The sequence below is a fragment of the Rissa tridactyla genome, chromosome 1, assembly GCF_028500815.1.
Source record: "Rissa tridactyla isolate bRisTri1 chromosome 1, bRisTri1.patW.cur.20221130, whole genome shotgun sequence".
NCBI classification, from domain to species: Eukaryota; Metazoa; Chordata; class Aves; order Charadriiformes; family Laridae; genus Rissa; species Rissa tridactyla.
In genome coordinates, this window is record NC_071466.1 from 80,983,770 (window position 1) to 81,006,693 (window position 22,924).

General features: G+C 38.5%; 1 protein-coding gene across 15 annotated transcripts in view; it reads left to right on the forward strand.

Moving 5' to 3' along the window:
• The window catches only part of STS (steroid sulfatase), a 119,751-nt gene that overhangs the window by 60,065 nt on the left and 36,762 nt on the right, over window positions 1–22,924 (forward strand). For all 15 annotated transcript variants that reach the window (XM_054205752.1, XM_054205764.1, XM_054205774.1 and 12 more), the window contains one exon: window positions 12,655–12,792. In XM_054205752.1, coding sequence (XP_054061727.1) covers window positions 12,655–12,792 — 138 coding nt within the window. The remainder of the gene's footprint in view (window positions 1–12,654; window positions 12,793–22,924) is intronic.

The following is a 22,924-nucleotide window of genomic DNA, read 5'->3' on the forward strand; positions in this document are numbered from 1 at the left end:
ATTTTCTGTTGATATGTTTTTAATAAAAAGAAGAAAGAATAAGAAAAAAGAGGTGAAACCCCTGTAATGGAAGTGTATACTTAGTTTCAAACTTCAACCATAATGTCAGAAAGGTAGTGAGCAAATGGTCCACCTTACTAATATGTGCAAGACAGTGCTAAGTATGTGGCTAGCAATAGGTGGCAAAGCGCAGGAGGAAAGCAGAGGTGGCTGCCAGAAACTTGCAGGCAGGGAGCAGCACCATACAAGTGTCAAATGTCCGTTAACAGGAAAGTAGAGAGAAAACCAAAGCCAAAGGTAAGGATGATGTCTGTGCAGCTCAAAGTGGGCTGAAATGTCCCATCTGTCTCATGACGTCCTGACTTCATGAAAGTCGGGGCCAAAGTTTCCAATAACATAAAATGATGTGATTCAGGACAGAGTAAAACATAACACAGGTTCCTCTGTATCAATCATAATACATCCTACAGGATGAACTTTTGAACATTTTAGCATGATGTTAAGGGCAAAGTGCTGCTATGATGGCTGCTTTACCAATATTATTTTAATAGGGCACAAAATTGGCAGATGTCCTTATAAAAATACCTAAGACATTTCTATGGGACAAATCCTAAATGTTCTTGCCAACTTGTAGCTGAGGTAGTCAAGCCCCATATCCCAAATTTATCAGTCCATTCACATTTGAACTTTAGTGTGGTTCTGCTGTAGTCCATCAAACAGTTGTTGCAATAACCCCCAGGTGTTGCTCATAAAAAGCAGATGGCCAAGTTGAAGAGAGCTTTGAGGACTTTCTTGGCAAAAAATACAAGAGAATTGTATCACATTTCTCTCTCAGAATGTAAACTGATTTTCTGATGTGACATTTAATTACTTCCCTTGTTCCATATTAAGTTTAGGAACACATAGTAAGAGAGTAGAAAATAATTATTTTAAATAGGAGGCACTGGTGTAATAAATACACTATCAGGAAACGTGTGCAGACGTTCTATCCTACTGTTGTCATATTTAATTGTTAAATCTGGATAACGGTACAGTCAGTTGCTAGGTATAGCTAGCCATGCTTTTCCAGTGCCTTTGAGAGCAGAAATCTATTCGCTGTTGTGTACTTCTCTCTGTATGTATAGTGAAACACCAGTCTGGTATGGAACTATTCACGTGAAAAGTGGAGATTTCAAACCTGTTCAAGGATGTCTGTCTGTATACAACATCAATAGATTTGATGTTAATAAGTTTAGAAAGAACTAGTTCTTAAAAAAAAATAATACATTAATAGGTAGGGACTAAGCCTGTACCTGCCTCTTTATCCACAGGAATAGTGGTATTCCCATAATGAAGAAATGTGCTGGTTGGGACCTTCCAGTGCTTATTTGCCATCTGTGCTTTGGGGAGTTTACCTTGGCAATAACCCGTCTCTTTTGCAAATACTGTCTATTTACAGTTAGTTTAATTTTTTCCTTGTATCTATGCTAATATTTCAGTGATGTTGCTTTGTCAATGTTCCTTTCTCATCTCAAACTTAGCCTTCAGATTTATCCTAAAAAACACATCTCATTGTGATCCTTGTATGCAAAGCAGAGCCCTCCAGAAATCTGTCTGGCCTTCAACAAGGAAGTCTCATAACTCCTTTTTTGTAACTTCCCATTACAAACAAAATGACACATAGCATTCATATTGTTGTAAACTCAGATTACTAACTGTATTAGTAATTTCACATGACACATATTTGCTTTATTCATGGGTAAGAATTAGGTAGAGAAAAGGCAAAGAAATGGCTCTGATGCTCTCAGGGCCCTCCATGATCCTGTGCCCCCACCATGTCTTGGGGGCATGAAATACACCTTGGCCTAAGCAGAGACCTCAGATATTTCCAAACCAATTTAAAATGTGAGTGACATTTCTCTTTCTAGGGCTCAGACCAAAAAAAAGTAGACATCTCCCGTGCTATTGAATACTACTATGAAACTTCAACAAAAGCTCTTTCCAGATAGTCTGGGAACATTTTTTCAAGACAATGAAATGACGGTGATGAATTAAGGAATCAAAGTCCCATTTCATAAGATAGTGAGCAATCTTCTGAGCTAGTCATCTATGATCAATGAGGATGACCTGAAAAATGATTTGCCTTCCCTTCTGAAAGGATCCTCTGGCGTTTAAATCAGCATAGATACTGTGATATTGAACACACACACATACCAGAAGAAAGAAAAAAAAAAGGAGAATAAGTTGGGAAAAAAAAAAAAGCTGAATCATAAAGAAAGATTTGTGGCCTTCAGTTTGTTTGGGTTTGTTTGTTGTTTTTTTTTCTCCTAAGTTCAGAATGTCATCTAGAAAAGACAGATCGGAGTTTACATTCATTAGTGGAAAATTCCCTTGAGGACAATTTTCACAGTCAGGCTTACTTTCTTACTGGTATTAACAGTGTCTGTACAGAGATTCATTCACAGCTAGCATGGTTTGGAGATGGTGATTGCACAGTAGGCTTCAGGTGTCTAGTGGTACTTACCCATAAAAGCCACTGAGTTGCCCAAAAGCAATTAGACAAGTAGGTGAATGAGCAAGTGTGCATGGTGATGGTCATGTCAAGGGGAAAAAAAAGCATCTTCTGTTTTGGGGGTGAGTTAATGCACAGTTAATCTTTCATGTAAGATTAGACTTGCACAATTAAAATCAGAAAACTGGGAAATGAAAAGGATTAAGATTTCATGAGGAGCATTAATTCCATCTTGATAAAACTCCTCTTAACATTATGGTATATGATTTATAGCAAAAGTTTAAAACCTGCTCACAAATTCACCAAAGATTAAAAAGTTTGGCTGTTAAAAGACAATAAATGTTTAGGCTCTAATATCAACCAGTTTTATCACAGTTCCATTTTTATTTAATAAAAGTCAGAAAAATGAAACAAACACACTGAAAAATACTTCAGAATTTTCAGAAAAGTGTAAAGGATTCAAATGTAGGGTTAAATTACTTGTCCTGTTTTGTATTAATCTTAACTCTTCATACTTTAATCTGGCAAAAGGTTGGCATTATACATTTGGATCTAAGAGCATATACATACTCAGTTTAAAACTGTGTCTGATATTAACTGAGTTAATAAATATTTAAACCTTTGAAGATGTAGAGAAGAGTTTCGTTTATCGCTCCACAATTATTGAATCAATCACCATCAGCATATACTGGAATGATCAAATAGCTGAAGCCTTAACTGCACCTGACAGTTTAATTCAAAATGAATAGCATCCTTTGGTTGTCATTACAGGTTGCGTAGGTCCTACCTAGAGAAATCCATTCCAAAATTTGAAAGAAAACATGGGAGACTTCGAAGTGGGGAACTAGACAGTGTCTTTTGCATTATGCATCTTAGTTGTATGTGTGAAATAGTATCTTATTCTCAGATGTGTGCAGAATGAAGATGCAAATTTACACAAAAAGTTATCATCACAGCTGTCATGCAAAATGCAAATGCAATGGACCCTCCTAAAATTGCATGACCATCTCTCATATTTTAGCATTTTAAGCAGGCTAAAAATTAAGATTTACATTAGAAATACATAGCCTTATGTTGAACAGATGTAAGGTCTAAAAGTGGAATTCAAGCAATGCATTTATTAGCTAATTTAAATACTAGTAAGGAGATAGCCACGGAGTAGTTAATACTTTTGACCTTTAATGATCCATCATTAGTGTCCATACTGCATTGTCTATATTGATGACAGGTCTTCACAACTTTCATAACCACATCTTAACTCTGCTTTATTATCCATGTGTATTTGGATATATCTAAAATATCATTCCAACTTTCACATTTACAAAATAATTTGAACCCTATATGAGTAAGAGAAATAAGAGATCTGGTACTCATTTCTAGGAAAAATTTATGCATAATTCTAAGTCAAAATTTAGTTGATTTATTCATAGCTGCTAAGCAGTGCATACCTAATCTGCTGTGCGCTATGCTGAAAATTTATCCTGCGGGTCTGAAAGACACATTATACTTACAAGATTGTATAAACAGTCACAAGTCAATTACAAGTTTACAATTACATGGCAATCAAAACAGAAAGCAAATTCATGCTGATAGCTTAAATGATCCCACACCAAAGTTGCTTTGTTTTTTTTTTAAAAAAGACTGCCCTCTCTGAGCCCTTACACTGATTTCACTTGTCTCACCCTGAGTCTAGGGGAATCCAACAGAAAAACGTTTGATGTTCTACAGACTATCTGGACCTAACAACTACTGATTTGAATGGTAATTTTAGGTGGTTAAATCTGGGGCATTTGCCTCACTTTACCTCATTGTGAAAAGAATTCAGAATTTTGGGGGCCAAATTCATTCAAGATAGGTGAGCTGTGTAAGAAACTGCTTCTTTTGCTTCACTGACTTTAAAAAATGTTTATAGTACCTGTGTCAGATGTAGATGTGTACGCTGTATGTAAATCCTGCCCTCTATGTGTCTACAGTATGCACAGGTGGAGCTTGATTGTGCTAGCACCAGAGCTTCAGTGTAGGATTCATCAGTCCTACCACGTTTTGAACTGCCAGTAGCAGCAGGTCTGAACTGTCTTCCAAGATGGAGAAAAACTGTCCAGCAGAGCTAAGAAATCCAGCTCTACTGTGGTCCCATAGACTGAATGCCCAGCAGTTGTGCGAGTGCCTTAGGTGCCTTCCTGGAGTCCATCCTTGGTTTTAGTTTAATTTGAAAGGAATTGAGGTCACAAAATCTAAGAAGGCTTTGCTATGCAACTAGAAATATATTAACTGTCCGTGATTGGATTTACTGTAGATGTGCACTCCTGATCTGAATTAAAACACTAATATAGATGCGCTTTTTCAGAACGAGATGCTACGAGATGTTGACATAGAAGATCCCACTAAGCTATCGTAGTAGGAACTTAGCACATTTGAGACTCTGGCTTTGTGCTTTGGAGAAGACTTCATTGTGTCTGTTTCCGTAGCATAACTTTAAAAATAATGGTATCACAGTAGAACTGCTTCAAAATATACCTCTGAATCTACACTCCACTTTCTGCAGGAATTATTAAATATTTTGTCATTAGTTATGAATTTATTTTCTGTTCTATTCAAACAATTACATTAACTAGTATTCACTCTCACCTTTGATGTTCATATGCTGATGCTTCCTTTATGCAGACTCACTCATCTTCTTAGTTGGATGTGTTCTGTTGACTGGCTAGGTAATACGCCGTAACATCAACCTATTGCTTCATCCCAGAATTTCCACTTTCCAGTGGTTGTGTTCTAGCTCTGCATGTTAAACAAGTTGCATGCAGAGTTTATGTACTGTTCACCATATGTGCAGCCACTTCTTCTGTTGCTGTCAATGGTTTTATTATTTTCCATCTTTACCTCAAGTGTTGTGCTCAATGACTAGGTCTGAAAGTGATAATTACTTCCCCACTGCAGAGACAAACTGATTTACATATTTATCAAGGGGAAACTGGATGGCTCTGAGCATACCACAGAAACATTTGCATATTTATAACCTGAAATGTACAAAAGCTAAAATTAAGATAGGGGTGTCTCGGTCTTAGTTACTAAGCTTGTCTTTATACAAAGGTTTTAGTCAGTGGATTTTGTAATCAGATCAGTGCATTAAAGAGTGAAGCATCTTTTTTCATCACACAAAATCAACATAGAGATTAAAATGATTGTTATCTTGTGAATGATGGTGTACAGAAGTTGCAAGATGAAATCTTAGCCTTTGAGCTCTGAAGAGGTGATGAACTTTGGATTTACCTTAATTTAACTCCTGTAGCAGGAAGAGGGCCCCAAGAGGTTTACTATGTAGTGGCTATAGAGTTGAGTGGCATAAATATCTTTTCTGGGAGAAATATAAACTTCCAGATACTTATGCATGTAGGGTTAATTTATAGGATTTTATACATGTATTCAAAGCACTTGCACTCCTCGCTTGCCACTCACAGAGACGAACCCCTTCAGCTGGCTACAAGTTAGTTGTGATTCAGGTTAATGATGCTATTCTGAATATGCTTTAGGAAACATGTCTTTTCCGAGAGGGTGGTCAAACACTGGAACAGGCTTCCTAGAGAGGTGGCCAATGCCCCAAGCCTGTCAGTGTTTAGGAGACATTTGGACAGTGCCCTTAACAACATGCTTTAACTTTTGGTCAGTCCTGAAGTGGTCAGGCAGTTGGACTAGATGATCATTGCATATCCCTTCCAACTGAAATAGACTATTGTATTCTATTAGTATCAGTAGGGAATTCTGAAACAGCAAATATGAAAAAAACTGAAAAACCAAACTGTATCTTCTAGGCAGAGAAGCGATGGCTGATCTTCCCACATCACATTGTCCAATACTTGTCTCAAGCTCACTGTAATCTTCTGGATACAACAGAGGCACATGAAAGTCTGCTGGGTCAAGAATGTTATATTTGCAGGAATTCTCTTTATCTTGTCTTGTCTTGGCCTGAGACAGATGCTTAGCCCTCCTTCTGAATCCTGTTGTTTCTTCAAATCTGTCAAACTGCTTTAAAGCTTTCCTGAGGAGTAGAGGGACTATTTTGTCCTAATGCCTAGATTACACAGAGATATTTTGTATTCTAGAGCCTTAAATTCATAATTTAAGAAAGACTCAAAATTATTTTGAATTAATACAAATAACATTTCTGTCCTATTGACTTTAAACGACAGTAATTTATTTAATGCATTTGTTCATATGCTTGCTTGACTAAAAATATTTGAACAATTTTCCAAATCACTAACACATTTGTAAACACATTATTGCTTTTCAATATTTTTACCTTGTTTTCAAATGAATAGTCATTTTTTATAAACCCTTTATCTTAATGTAGGTGAGTACAGTAGGAGTTTTACACGGTTCAAAACTCCAGAAATTACATTCAGCATTGGAGAGGCTGGTTCAGCTACTGTTCATGCTGTGTGAGAGAAGTTGAATAGTGGCATGGCACTCTCAGTTTCCTTCTAAAGAATACAGTCAATTGCACTATCACTTTCACATGGCTATCACTGCATTGAAATTGGCATTTTGACTTTTAGAATGAAACAACTCTTTTTAATTTAGCAGAGCTTGAAGCAAGAGTGGACAGCAGCATGTAGAGAGCAGTCCTCAGTATATTTTGGAGAAAGCTTTGCTTAAATTTTGGAACACTGACGTACTAATTAAAACAAGTAACATTTTAATGCTGTCCTTAATCTGTTTTGTATCTTAAAAAATACAAATGAAAGAAAAATGTCCAATGATCTAGTGGCTTTGCTTGCTACATGTTAGCCACCTATAGTGGGGTATACATTCCTAGAATGGCAATAGTAGGAAAAAATTGATCTGAAATTGTAGTTGCTAAATAGCTTCAGAAATTATGCAGCTCCTTCAGTGCTAGATTGATTTTGTTGTTCAGAAATGTTGTCTTTCCAAATCTGTTCTGTTCAAATCAGAAAAAACATAAAAACAGTAGCATCCACAGAGATCAGTGCAGCTGTTAATTTTTTAGAACATGGCTTTCAAGTGAGCCTTTTAAGTCAAGAATCCTTCCATTTTTATTGATAATTTCCTACACTAGGGATAGAAAGTTGTTGTTGCTTGAACAGAGCTACAGATTTCCCAGGCTTATTTATCCTACAGTTTCACATTCTGTATCAACTCTTTACATCCAAAAAGTCTTTTAACATTTGTATTGCTTTCTGCAACCAGCAAGGTGACTCAAAGGGAATACTAAACCAGCTGAAGCCCCATTCTTGTAATTCAAGAGCACATGACGTATGATACCCTTCCAGTCCTATTGGAGGAGGTAGGCTAGATGAAACTCCTCCTTGTTCATTAACTGTCATCGCCTGGGAATGTTTATACATCAGTCTGAAGTCTCTGTGACATCTACATTCTTAAGTCTCTGTGAAATCTACAGAAATAATAAGAGTGGAGGAGTTAGAGTAAAAAGGAAATTAAATTGTTATAAGAAAACAGTAAAGGATGTATTTTTCCTGCTTTGTAGTGTTTGCTTCCAAAATTGGTGTTACTGCATGTGAAAGATATCTGTTCGTAGAGATCCACAATACATTCTTTACATTTTTCTTCTGTATTGGTTACCATTTAGAAATGCTAATAAGTGAATGTATTGCTTCTGTTAACAGTAGCCACATCATTCAAATGCACTTTAATGAGGCTTATCTCCTGGTAGCACACACTTTATTGCTTATTTATAGTTTCCATTCTAGAAGGTGTCAGTGTTCAAGATGAAAACAGAAATGGAAGTTTTGCTTCATTTCTGCGAGTGCATTGTGATTGCCATTCTCTGACAATAGTGTAATTTGAATTACCACTCTTAGTCCATCCGTACTGAAAAATCGTGTTGCTAAAATAAATCGTCATTTTGGCATTTGTTAATTAACCCTAATGTAGCCAATCTTCTTTGTGTTTAAAAATCCAAATGAAGGAAATGGAAGTTGTACTGTTGAGGTCAACAAGCTTTGGATGAGACTTCATTTTATTGGGATATTTTTCCTGAAATGGGTAACATCTGAGTGTCAGAATTATATTTTTTCAGGCTAAGTCAAGCTTCTCAACCTCATTTTGAAAAAAAAAAAAGGTCATCATGATGATGACTGCTTTATTTAATTAATTGTGGTAGCAAGGCATTTTTCATTGCATCTCATTTTTTCCCAGATTAATTAGGAAATCAAAATGGCCATTATTGAATGACAGCAGATGTCTCTGATCACCAGAGATCATTTAATGGGGTAGACTGGGTGGAATTCTTGTTTTATTTATTTTCATTTTCTTTTATATACAGGGTGAATTTGAACATTTCATTAAGGAAAACTGTGTAGGTAAAAAAACGCATTTGTGCATGTCATTGCGCATATACTTCTTTGTGCGATCTCATTTGTTATTATTATCATAGAATCATAAAATCATGGATTGATACAGGTTGGAAGGGAATTCTGGAGGTCATGTGACAGAATATCCACACATAATGTCCTAACTTATCTATATGCTCCACTTCTTTGTCATCATTGCCACCTTTCCAAGGGATATTATAATTACTTAGCCAGCACATTCTCAAAACAGTCTCAGAAGCCAATGGGAAGTTGCCTCTTTCTTTCCTGGCACTAAATCCACCTCCTGCAGCAAGCGAATGGCATATCAGATGGATCTACATGATTTTCCCTCAACCCACCAAGTTTAAAATGTCAGCCTTTGTAACAGATTTTCCTCAGCTCTGTTGGGAAATTTCAACTCCCACAAGGTTTCAAAATTTGCATAAACAAATTCTCCTACTCTTACATTTCTTCTTTGCTCCTAGTTTACAAACAAGACCAACAGGTATCTCTTATTTAACTGCTGATGTTCCTTTATTCATGACACAGTCATTTGAGCTGATGAGAAATGAAGACAGTCAACCTTTTTAACAAGGCAGTTTTAGAATGCTATAACCTTAAAAGACAAGTAGAAATAGTAGCAATAACGTAGGGCAACTACTCCTTATCCAGCAAAAGAGCGTATCAACAGAAATGATGTTCTGAAAATTGTTAAAGAGGGCTCTGTATTTCAAAATTCTTATCTCATCCTCTCTGACACAATAATTGGGCATCAGCTGTTGAATTAATTCTTACTGGACAGGTAAGCAAATCAAAATTAACATTCAAATTGGAGCATTCATGGATGTTTAAGTAAAAAGAATAAAGATAAAATGGTTGGGAAGACAGAATTATCTTTATATGCTCTGAGATCCCTAAAGGACAAGGTTAAAGCTCATTGCCAGGCTGATGTGAAGAAGTATATTCTTAATCTTTGGTCAGTTTCCAGGACCAATTATTTTAGATTCCTAATCAGTATAATATTCACTGGAGCAAGTTACAAAGAGTAGCTTCACTTCCATTCATACAGAAACTCTCTTTAAAAACTCAGTCTAAATAGGTATGAATGCAATTTATATGCACTGCAAGACTTTTCACAGTACCAAGGTAATGTGAGGAGCCCTTTGTGAAAATGAAACATGAGCCCATGGTGCCTTGGAGTTTCAGAGCATATCCATGTGGATTCTTCTTTTAAATATTTGCACGTGTGTGTTCGTATTATCTTGCACATTTTGAGTTTAGTCAATGTCTGTACTTATATGATGACAAGTTAGGGACTAATTAGCAAATTTGAGAGTCATAGCATCATAGAAACATAGAATGGTTAGACCCTAAAGGGACCTTAAAATTATCATCTATTTCCAACCCCCTGCCATGGGCAGAGACACCTCCCAGACCCTGAAGACTTACAGGCTTGTAACTGATAATAGTTGCATGCTGAGGTTAAGTGAAACTTGCAAAATTTTCCAGCTCTCTAGTCTGTCTTTAAAGAACATGGACTCATTCACTTTCTCGGATGTTATCCTAAGTTTAGGGAATGAACTGTTGCTATAGGATACTTCTAACTTCTTTGCTGCTAGGCAAAATTCTGCAATGTGTTAAATTAAATATTTGAAATAATTGCTTCTCCAGGAAAAAAAAAAAAACAAAAACAATGCGTTATATTTCTGCTTTACTTGTGTTCATTTTTGCATACTAAATGTCACTTACTAGTAGCTGAAACAGTGACTGTGGGTGGGCACTGAGATTAGCTGTAAAGAGCTAGCTGTGGTGGGAGGCTAGGAGGCAATAATACTCTAGAGCAGTAGTACAATGCACTTTGAACTTATCAGTTGCTTCATATAGAGCTCCTGAGATATCAGAAGAGAACCCAACCATGCTCATTTTTCCACATGAGTACCCACAGCAATGCGGATAGCATCAGGTGTGTACAGCTGTAATGCAAGCATATTTGTCTCTATACAACAATAACACATGGGAGAGAGATAAACAGGGGCAAAGCTTTAGCTGACTGCAACAAATATCTTTACAAATATGATTGCATTGTCTACATGGAAAAGGCATTTTTGAAGATCTGAGACTGGACAAGTAAGAAAAAGAAGGTGTTGAGCACTGCCAGGGGACTGCTGTGGGTTTGGGGTGAAAAGGACCTTAAGGATCATCTAGTTCCAACCCCCCTGCGACGGGCAGGGACACCTTCCATTAGACCAGGTTACTCAAAGCCCCATCCAGCCTGGCCTTAGACACGTCCAGGGATGGGGCATCCACAGCTTCTCTGGGCAACCTGTTCCAGTGTCTCACCACCCTCACAGTGAAAAATTTCTTCCTGATATCTAATCAAAATCTGCCCTCTTTCAGTTTAAAACTGTTACCCCTTGTCCTGTTGCTAGGCTCCCTGATAAAGAGTCCCTCTCCACCTTTTCTGTAGCCCCCCCTATAAGTACTGGACGGCTGCTGTAAGGTCTCCCCAGAGCCTTCTCTTCTCCAGGCTGAACAACACAGCTCTCTCAGCCTGTCCTCATAGGACAGGTGCTCCAGCCCTCTGATCATCTTCGTGGCCCTCCTCTGGACTCCCTACAACAGGTCCATTTCGTCCTTATGTTTGGGGCCCCAGAGCTGGATGCAGACATCCAGGTGAGGTCTCATGAGAACGGAGTAGAGGGGGAGCATCACCTCCCTCGACCTGCTGGCCACACTTCTTTTGATGCAGCCCAGGATACAGTTAGCTTTCTGGGCTGTGAGCTCATGTTGAGCTTCTCATTGACCAACACCTCCAAGTCCTTCTCAGCAGGGCTGCTCTTAATCCATTCTCTGCCCGGTCTGTATTTGTGCTTGGAATTGCACTGACCCATGTGTAGGATCTTGCACTTGACCTTGTTGAACTTCATGATGTTCGCACAGGACCACCTCTCAAGCCTGTCCAGGTCCCTCTGGATGACATCCCTTCCCTCCAGCATTGTCAACCATGCCACACAGCTTGATGTCATTGTCAAACTTGCTGAGGATGCACTCAATCCCACTGTCCATGTCACCAACAAGGATGTTAAACAGTACCTGTCCCAATACCGACCCCTGATGAACACCACTCGTCAGTGGTTGCCACTTGGACATTGACCACAGATCTTTGAGTGCGACCATTCAGCCAGCTCCTTATCCACTTATCCATCCATCAAATCCATGTCTCTCTGATTTAGAGACAAGCATGCCATGCAGGACAGTGTCAAATGCCTTGCAGAAGTCCAGGTAGATGGCATCAGTTGCTCTTCTCTTATCCACCGACAGCCTCCAGAGGTACTCCATACATTAACTTTTTTTTTCTTAGAATGTCTTATTCTAACACTCACACTGAGATTTTTGCCATGCTGCCTCTATAGGTTGCTAGGCAGCAAAGCTTTAGCCCCAGACTGCTACCTCTATTCTGCATGCTGAGACTCTTTCAAACATCCTCAGTGGTTTGAATCTTCCTGCTGAGGGGCCTCCTTGATTGAGAGCAACTGCTTTCAAAGGTCACTGACTCTTGTGGATCAGCCTTTTTCTCTGATGTGCACAAATCTTCACATTTTATACTTCAAGAAACCCTGCAGCAATTGAACCATGGTCCTGATTGCAACAAGCCTTGTGTAATTGTCCCCTACTGTATGTTGCATGGTGCCAATTGCTATGTATAATAACGTTTTTATGGAAAGTGATCTTGAAAAGGCATAAGAACAAAAATATTTGTATGTGCTAATGAAAAAGCTACTTGAAGACATTAAGACTGTTCTTTTTTTGTTTTGTTTTTTTTTTTTTTTACAGGGCAGGTTCTGGATGTGCTGGAGAAATATAATCTGAGTGATAATACTCTTGTATACTTTACGTCTGACCAAGGGGCTCATGTTGAAGAAATCTCCAGTTCTGGAGAAGTCCATGGAGGATACAATGGCATATATAAAGGTGAACATTCTCTGATTATTTTTAAAAATTTTGTCAGAAACTATATCTCCTTGGTTTTGCTCCAAAACCATAATGTACTCTATGGCCAAGAAGGTCAAAACTTGATTCCATAATAGTAAGCTTTTCATGACTTTCATTTTAAATTAGGCAGTAAATAGGCAGTAAATATATGGGCTTTATTTGTCAAATACTGCATGTCAACCAGAGTACTTTCTCAACTCTGTGGAGTTTTAAGACTAGCAAATACACTCTTGAACTGGCGAGAGATACAGCTTTGGAAGGGTCATCGTACTCACAGTACTTTACTGTCATGGCTGGATAGTAGAATAGAAAGGGAAAAAAGGTGGTTTTTTGAGCCATCAGAAATCATGAATGAGAGCTAAATACCATGGAGTGAGCAGGATCACATGAGGAGAAGATATGGAGAAGATGGGAGAACGAGCAACAGAGTCCAGTGTGTTCATTACAGAAAAAGTAGAAAAGGGAAGTTAGGTTTAAAACGAAAAATGAGAAACTGGATTGAGTTTGGGATGGGCAAGTTCCGTAACAGCCAGAAGAAGACAAGATTTGAAGCAGAAAAGTCTGAATTGGAGGAGAGAGTTTTGAAAATAATGCATAATAGACTTATTGAATTGAATTCTGATTTGGAAACAGAGAGACTTTAGTTAAAAGGACAGAGTTGAGTTGTATTCTTTTAGTGCAGGTCTTGAGAAGATTAATAGTCCAAAATCTGTTTATTCTGTGGAGACTTAAAAAGTGTTTAAAGTCTACCTCATTGTAATATACTTTCTCCTGGTGATATCACACAACAATACTGAAAGATACTGCCTTTTTTTGCAATAAAAAGCAAAAAATTCCAGCTTAGGAATCGGCCTTCCTCATTTTGTCCATTCCATATCCCTGGCACGGCGATCCCTTCAATCACCAGGAATTTAATACACCACTGGATAACAGACAGCATTGTCAAATATGAAATAAAGGATTCTCTGACAAAGAACAGAAAGCAGTGTTTTCCAGCATGCAAGTGGTAGACACACAGCATCAGGAAAACGAATGTCAAAATGTTTTTAAAAATGTTCAATCGTATTGAAATGGGGTAAGAATGCTTGGTTTTATTATTTTTCATGAAATGAAGTGAATATTTTTGTCCCTTTACCAGAAAGAAAGTTCTTTTCATTCTTTCACTAAGAAGTGGCTGTGTAATTTGTTTTCCCCTCATATTTCAGGGGACAAAAGTCAAAGAAATCCAGCAGTTTTTGGAAAGTCATTTACCAAACCTGAAACTTTTAATTGAAGAGAGGAAGAAGTAAATTGCCTTTAGGTATGATTTTTTAAAACACTAGTGTTGCAGAATTACAAAATCACATCTGGAAGGCACCTCCCAAGGTCTGCAGTTCTAGCCCTTGCAGAGCAGGGTCAGATAGAGCAGGTTGCTCAGGGCTGTGTCCAATCAAGTTATGAAAATCTCCAGTGATGGAGACTCCACAGCCTCTCTGTCCAACTCACTCCAGTGTTTAATCACCCTCACCATAAAAAAAGCCTTTTCTTAAGTTAAAATGGGATTTCTGGTGTTTCAGTTTGTGCCCTTTGCCTCTTGTCCTGTCACTGGGCACCACTGAAAAGAGCCTGGTTCTGTTCTCTTTACTCATGTAAGTCCATGTATTCATAGACAGATACACGTGAGCCTTTTCTTCTCTCTTAGCCTCTCTCATATGTCAAATACTACAACCACTTAACAATTTTCATAGCCCTCCTTTGAACTCAATCCAATATGTCCATGTCTCTCTCATACTGGGGAGCTCTGAACTTGGACCCAGCACTCCAGATGTGTCTCACCAGTGCTGAGCAGAGGATAACGATAACCTCCCTCGACTTGCTGGAAAAATTCTTGCTAATGTAGCCCAGGATGGTCTTGGCCTTCCTTGCCACAGGGACAAATTGCTAGTTCATGTTTGGGTATTTGTCCACCAGGACCCCCAGGTGCTTCTCTGCAGAGCTGCTTTCTGCCAGTCAGCCCCTAGCCTGTGCTGGTGCTAGAGGTTATTCCTGTGCAGATAAAGGACTTGGTATTTCCCTTTGCTGAACTTCATGAGGTTCCTTTTGGCCCATTTCTCCAGCCTGTTGCGGTCCCTCTGAATGGTAGCATGACCATCAGTGGATTAGCTACGCCTCTCAGTTTTGTATCACCTGCAAAACTGCAAAAAAGAATAAAGATAGACATATACAGTAAACAGTAACAATACGGTGAGGTTTTCAAGTGAGCAGGCTCTGCAGTTTTTAGTCAGTAGGTATCTGTTTGAGAAATTACCCTTATATTTTAAGAGAGCTATGAAGGAAATGCTTCACAAGCAAAACAAACAATGCTGAAGTCATGAGGTTACAAACTATCAGATGCGTCCCCTTGGACTAACACCAGAGTGAAATGTGTCTTGCGTGTTAGCACTTAGGCCTTACATAGTGATTTAAGTAATTAAGGAACCATACGGTTACATATCTGTAGCTGTGGGCACAGCCTGAGGTGTTTTAGAAGCTCTAAAAAATATTTGCTTTCTAGAATGCCAGACAAAAGATACAGGATAAATGAAGAGGAGGAAAAAGAAGACAAATACACTGGGGAATATGCCTTCCTGGAGAACTCTGAATGAAACCTTTTTTATCAAGCCTTGCAGAATTTTGTATTCATACTTACAGAATGGAGAACAATTTGAAATAGATCTTACCTGAATTAATAAAAAATCTGATTGATAGGGTTAATTGGGGAATGATGGGGCTTCTTATTTTCAAAATGAATTGTGTGGTTTGCAGTTACCACCTATGCTATGCTGGCAAAATGTTGTAATATACTATGGGACAGAAAATAATCACCATATAAGAAAAAAATAATTATTATATGAGAGACACCCTTAATAAGTTTAAAAAAAATTAAAAGACCTATGCAATCAATTGAGTACAGTTTTACCATTAAATAATACTATGAAATCTGTTTTGTCTTCCTTCTCTCCATCTCCATATCAGTCCTCAATTTAACATATATATTTTTGCATCATTTTAAAAAAGACCAGAAATGGAAGTGATCAATTAATGGCATAATTAGCAATTTTCATACATAAAAAATTATTCATATTAACAGTCATGTATAATGAGATATGTTATTGGTATGTACATCTCTGGCAGATTTAATGAAAACAGACCCGTGAAGCCCTAAGTCAAAAAGCAAAAGAATGATCTTTACGCTGCTTGTGCTCATGTGTGCCTGCACTAGGAATTTGCTTCATCAGATGGGTAGTTCACAGAACTAGGAGACATGCATGTACTTTCTCCCTGTCTCTGCTAGACAATCTCTGCTACTTACCTTTTTGTATATGAGCACTGCACGAATGAGAATATGAATCAAGCCACTTAACCTTCTTGTCAGAGCTGGAGCAGTATGCTCAGCAATAATTGGTTCTGCTCTAAAATCAAAAGCTCTCAACAGATCTCCACAATTTGAACTCACTAATTTGTCTTGATATCCAGCCAAATGAGCACCAATAATAAATTTACAAGGAGTTTGGAGAGTTAGGCTAGCACTGCAAGCCTGAACACAAAAGGGGGAAATTGCTGTTTGAAGGTTTTATTACTCTTGATTTTGACTGTGGAACAGTCACCATAAATTTGAAATTAGAAACCAGAGCTAACATAGTGTTTAACTAGTTGCCGTCATACGCAGTCTGGTTTATCTCTTCAGTATCCTTTTTTAGAAGACATTACATAGTAATATTACACGCTACACTTTCTGCTTGACTAACCTGATCTCCTTCTATCACAAGGTGATCCACTTAGTGGATGAGGGAAAGGATGTGGATGTTTTCTACCTAGACTTTAGTAAAGCCTTTGACACCATTTCCCACAGCATTCTCCTGGAGAAACTGTCTGCTCATGGCCTGGATGTGGGTACTCTTTGCTGGGTAAAAAACTAGCTGGATGGCCAGGCCCAAAGAGTGGTGGTGAATCCAGTTGGTGGTTGACACAAGTGGTGTTTCTCAGGGCTCAGTACTGGGGCAAGTTCTCTTTAATAACTTTAACAATAATCTGGATGAGGGGATCAAGCGTACCCTCAGTAAGTTTGCAGACCACACCTTGCAGACCTTTACAGGAGTTGATCTGCTTGAGGAAGGGAAAGCTCTATAGAGGGATCTGGACAGGCCGGATCAATGGCCTGAGGCCAATGGTATGAGGTTCAATAGGGCCAAGTGCCGGGTCCTGCACTTGGGTCACAACAACCCCATGCAGCGCTACAGGATTGGGGAAGAGTGGCTGGAAAGCTGCCTGGCAGAAAAGGACCTCGGGGTGTTGGTCAACTGCTAGCTGAATATGAGCCAGCAGTGTGCCCAGGTGGCCAAGAAGGCCAACAGCATCCTAGCCTGTATGAGAAATAGTGTGGCCAGCAGGACTAGGGAAGTGATCATCCCCCTGTACTTGGCACTGCTGAGGCCCCACCTCAAGTACTGTGTCCAGTTTTGAGCCCCTCACTACAAGAAAGACATTGAGCATGTCCAGAGAATGGCAGTGAAGCTGGTAAAGGATCTACAGCACAAGTCTTATGAGGAGGGGCTGAGGGAACTGGATTTGTTTAGCCTGGAGAAAAGGAGCCTGAGGGAAGACATTGTCACACTCTACAGTTACCTGAAAGGAGGTTGTAGGGAAGTGGGGGTCGGTCTCTTCTCCCAGGTAACAGGTGATAGGACAAGAGGAAATGTCCTCAAGTTGCACCAGGGGAGGTTTATATTAGATATTAGGAAAAATTTCTTCACTGAGAGGATTATCAAGCATTGGAACAGGCTGCTCAGGGAAGTGATTGAGTCCCCATCCCTGGAGATATTTAAGACGTGTAGGTGTGGCACTTAGGGACATGGTTTAGTGGTGGACTTGGTAGCATTAGGTTTAAGGATGGACTTGATGATCTTAAAGGTCTTTTGCAACAATTCTGTGATTCTGTGAATATTGAAGCGGTGGATCAAAATCGTGGCCTCTTTTTCCAGTGGCCTTTTTCTGACAGTTAGCAGGATCATAAGCCTAGGAGGAAGATGCAGGAGCTGTGTAGTGAATAAAGAAGATGAAGATCCCTAAGAGCTCTTCCTAATCCGAGATAGTATGACCTTGGTTTAAGATGTGAATCCTGACAATTTAGATTCTACAAAGAGTTTTAGTATTAGTTATGTAAATCTTCATCATATAAAGATGAAAATCCACTTTGAGTCTTTCTAAATTCTTAGTGTAGCCTAAATCCTTCAGCAATGAAATCCACAATATAGAGAACACAGTGCTTTCATGTACTATTTTGAAATAGGGCAGTTGCAAATTTCATGGAACATGTCCTGGAAGTTTAATAGTTTCCTCACTGATATAGGATAAAGGAGGGAAAACTTATTATACCATCCCCATCTTGCCTTTGTTTTGCATATTTTTATTGTGCCTATTTCCCATTAATACTTAGTTCAGAAATAATTGTCTTGTCAGTGTCTCGCATCAATCTTAACTGATGAGTTTTTTCTTGTCCCTAATTTCTTGTTATTTTCTTCTGTGAACTATTTCTAATTGTGCAATATGTTCTTTTAAGATAGCTCTGCAAATGTTGCCTTTTGGGTTTTTCCATGAAGTATCACTACTTGTTTATATACTTTCTTCTTAATATTATCCATTTCATCCTGTAGAAAACTTTTGCCTATGTATCTTACTGATTACAGATGTGCATTAAGCATTAGTCTTTGCATAGGTCCTTTTTCTTCAGTATGCCATGAATCACAGAATCCCAGAATCCCAGAGTGGTAGGAGTTGGAAGGGACCTCTGGAGATCATCTAGTCCAACCCCCCTGCCAGAGCAGGGTCACCTAGAGCAGGCTGCACAGGAACGCGTCCAGGTGGGTTTTAGAATGTCTCCAGAGACGGAGACTCCACCACCTCTCTGGGCAGCCTGTTCCAGTGCTCTGCCACCCTCAAAGCAAAGAAGTTCCTCCTCATGTTTAGGTGGAACTTCCTATGCTCAAGTTTGTGCCCATTACCTCTTGTCCTGTCGCTGGGCACCACTGAAAAAAGCCTGGCCCCATCCTCCTGACACCCACCCTTTAAGTATTTATAAGTGTTGATAAGGTCCCCCCTCAGTCGTCTTTTTTCCAGACTAAAAATACCCAAATCCCTCAGCTTTTCTTCATAAGAGAGGTGTTCACATGCCCTAATCATCTTGGTAGCCCTTTGCTGCACCCTCTCCAGCAGTTCCCTGTCCTTCTTGAATCAGGGAGCCCAGAACTGGGCACAGGACTCCAGGTGCAGCCTCACCAAGGCAGAGTAGAGGGGGAGGATGACCTCCCTCGACCTGCTGGCCACACTCTTCTTGATGCACCCCAGGATGCCATTGGCCTTCTTGGCCACAAGGGCATATTGCTGCCTCATGGTCATCCTGTTGTCCACCAGGACTCCCAGGTCTCTTTCCACCGAGCTGCTCTCCAGCAGGTCAGCCCCCAACCTGTCCTGGTGCACGGGGTTATTCCTCCCCAGGTGCAGCACCCTACACTTGCCCTTATTGAATTTCATAAGGTTCCTCTCTGCCCAAATCTTCAGCCTGTCTCTCTATATGGCAGCACAGCCTTCTGGTGTGTCAGCCACCCCTCCCAGCTTTGTGTCATCGACAAACTTGCTGAGGGTGCACTCTATCCCCTCATCCAGGTCATTGATGAATATATTGAAGAGGACTGGACCCAGTACTGACCCCTGTGGAACACCAGTCATCACTCACCTCCAACTAGACTCTGTGCCCCTAGTCATGACCCTCTGAGCTCTGTCTTTCAGTCAGTTATCTATCCACCTTACTGTCCATTCATCAAGCCCACTCTTCCTAAGCTTCCCTATGAGGATGCTGTGGGAGACTGTGTCGAATGCCTTGCTTAAGTCAAGGTAGACACCATCCACCGCCCTCCCCTCATCTATCAATCAGTGAAGGTTATGGTTTGTATAGCTAAGACCACAGACCCTAGTTAAGTTATTTTTTCTCTAATCTTTATTGTACTGCAAATATTTTTACAGAATTTGAACTTGAATCCTGTTTCCTGTTCATCCAACTTGGTGTGAAGTCTATTATCTGTTCTTTTGAATTTGATCAACCTGTGCTACTTAGTGTCATACATTAATTTTTCCATTCTGGAGCTCACTACCCTTCCAAAATTGAAGTAAATATATTAAAATAACAAGGAACTTTAATACAGAGTAGCATCAAAGTAGCTTATTATTGACATTTTTGCAAAGTGTCATAGGCTGTTTGTTTTATCTCTTTGTTTCCTGCCTGTTAGATTTTGATTCATGACAACCTTTTGTCTCCTAACCCGTGATTAATGTTCCAGAAACTTTTCCTGAAGGTCCTTGTCAAAGATCTTTCAAAGGTTTAAATCTAATTCCAGCCTCTAAACCAAGAAATCAGTGGCTATTTTAGTAAGAATTTCTTCCCAACAACTCAAGACCTTCCCACCTGAACTCCTGAAGTATTTCTAGGTGCATACAGGATAATATATTTTTCCTGGCTGCTTAGTGTTCTGATCAGAAACTGCTCAGAGAAATGGTCAGTTTCTCTCAGAAACCTAGTAATTCTTGTGGACTTACTGGGCCAATGGGTCCTTTGTGTCCTTTGGGCCTATTAGTTCCTTTGGAAACTGACAGTTCATGATATATTTTTATGAAAAATCTTTCTGTCAATGTATTTTCTATTTAGCTCATTATTGTTCGTACTGGATCATCCATGCTTTTTCATCTATTGGCATATAAGTCATATATGATGCATCATTTATAAACTCTAAGTTATTTATAACATATATGTTATTATGACTTATAACATATGAATTACGGTCCTTTTTATCCTGTTACTGTTAACATTTTCACATTGAAATATGGAAGCTATTGTGTTTAACTGAAGTCTTTTCTTAAAACTTTCTATGTAATTTCTCCAGCAATTTTTTTCTCTGTTCTGTGACATTTCTTTGTTAAAATGTATGGAATTTTGAGATACTGTTTTTGTATGTGATATCCAGGATATCTGCGCTGACATCTACTTAGGTGTTTTTAGGTATTCTCTCAATTGAATAATCAAGCAGCTTAAAATGACTGGTCTAAACAATGCCATTATATTCTTCTTTGGTACCGTGAGATATTGAATCTAATTATTTTTCGGTAATTTTTATTTAGTTGCTTAGTGACTCATTTCTTGAATTAGCTTCAGTGTGTTATAAAATATGTTTCTCCCGTTACATATTTTATAACAGTAAACAGTGAAGGCATTAAAAGTGTTTCTCCACATTTTTTCTTATTATACTATTTCACGGGTACACGTGCAGACAGTGAAATTCCTCCCTCATTATCACTTGTTGATACCTATCCCACTCTGTTACATATGGGATTTTCTATGGAGTCTCCTTGCATCTCTTAATACTCTTACTGTCAGCTTCTTTTGGATATGTAACTAAATATATTTTGCCTGTACTTTGGAACTGCACATTGGAAACATTGTCTTTCTTTGTATTTATGAAGCATTTAGGACAATAGGTACAGGCACTTGGCTACTGTCATCCTACTAGATTGGGTCATGAGTTCTGCTGCTAATGGAAATGGAGTCAAACACTGATAATGGGAAACCATTTGAACAACATTCATTTTAAGTGCTCTGTGCCTTAGAAATAGGTATATGCATGTTCACTTTGTTAATATCCGTGAAAAATAATGATGAATGTTTCTTAAGGATTTAGACCCTGCTTTTTCTAAATCTATTACAGACCTGTAAGAGCTAAACAAGGACTGGAGGAATCAGTTACCCAATATTTTATTGAAGTTTATTATTTTTAGACAATTTCGTATAGTGCAGTGTTCATTCAGCAGTGTTTCTTGAAGCTATTAGTAGATCATTTCCTATCTGTATGCCACAGAGAAATAAAGCTGAACATTACTTTGGCCTCAGTAACTCTGCCATTGCATATTTAGTGATATTAGTTGAAGTTTCACTTTTGACTTTAATGAGAGCAGGAACTGACCTTTTTTTCAAAAGTACTATATTTTTATATTCTCTCTGAAGTGATACAGGTTTTTTAAATAATCAACCCTTCTTGTAATTTTGACTGAAACAGAAAATATCCTAAGAGACCATTTTACTTGATTGGAAGAAAGATCAGATGAAAAGATGTTCAAATGAGCTATGTCTATTATGTTCACCTGTACAAGAACGGCTCAGGTTTAAAATTAACAAAAACAGTACATGGAACAGATTAAAAATCAGTAAAATAAAGAGTGAGCTTGCTATTGAAAATAAATTGTTGTTTGATCATTTTATAAGGTAAGCAATAGTAAACAGTTTTGGTTGTTGATATTTGTAACATAAAGTCCACTGCAGATGGGTAGAATAATTAATTTCCTATAGTTGTCTATCATTCAAGAGAATAAATTGGGTTTCGAAGCTTTGTTTTTTGAAGAATATAAGAAGGAACGAAAGGGTAGTATAGTTATAATCCAAGTGATGTAAGAAAGTTATTTTAAATAGTTTTCATCATTCAAAATATTAATAGTGATATACCACAGAGTTCCCCTTTATATATCATCTTTTGTAAAATCTCTATTCCCAGAGTTAGATAATAACAGTCAATTTAAATCAGAGGGATAAAAAAAAAAGATGTTCTTTTAGCTAAGACTTGAAATGAGGTTAAAATGGAAATTTGACATCATGTTGTGGATGACAGCAGAGAGCTATGTCTGTACTTTGCCTGCTCTTGCAGATTTTTCAGGAAAGGTGAATGGAGGCTATTGTTCAATGTAACACTGAAGGGTGCAACTATTCAGAAAGCAGAGATAGCTAAGCATGAAAATACAGCCTGGGGTGTTTTATGCTGTTTTAAAAACATTTTTAGAAGAATATAAGAGAACAAAGATAATATATAGCTAGGCTGCCTGGAGTTACAGGCATGCAGACTACTAGGTTGCTGCCTTTTCTCTGTTTCAGTGTTGTCAAGTCCAAGTGAAATACAAAAGTAAGGAGTCAGATCCTGAAATACTAAGAGATTTTATTTTTTAAATAATGGCCTTCTGTGGATTTTTTGTTTTCCTTCTAATTATAACTTTATTTCCA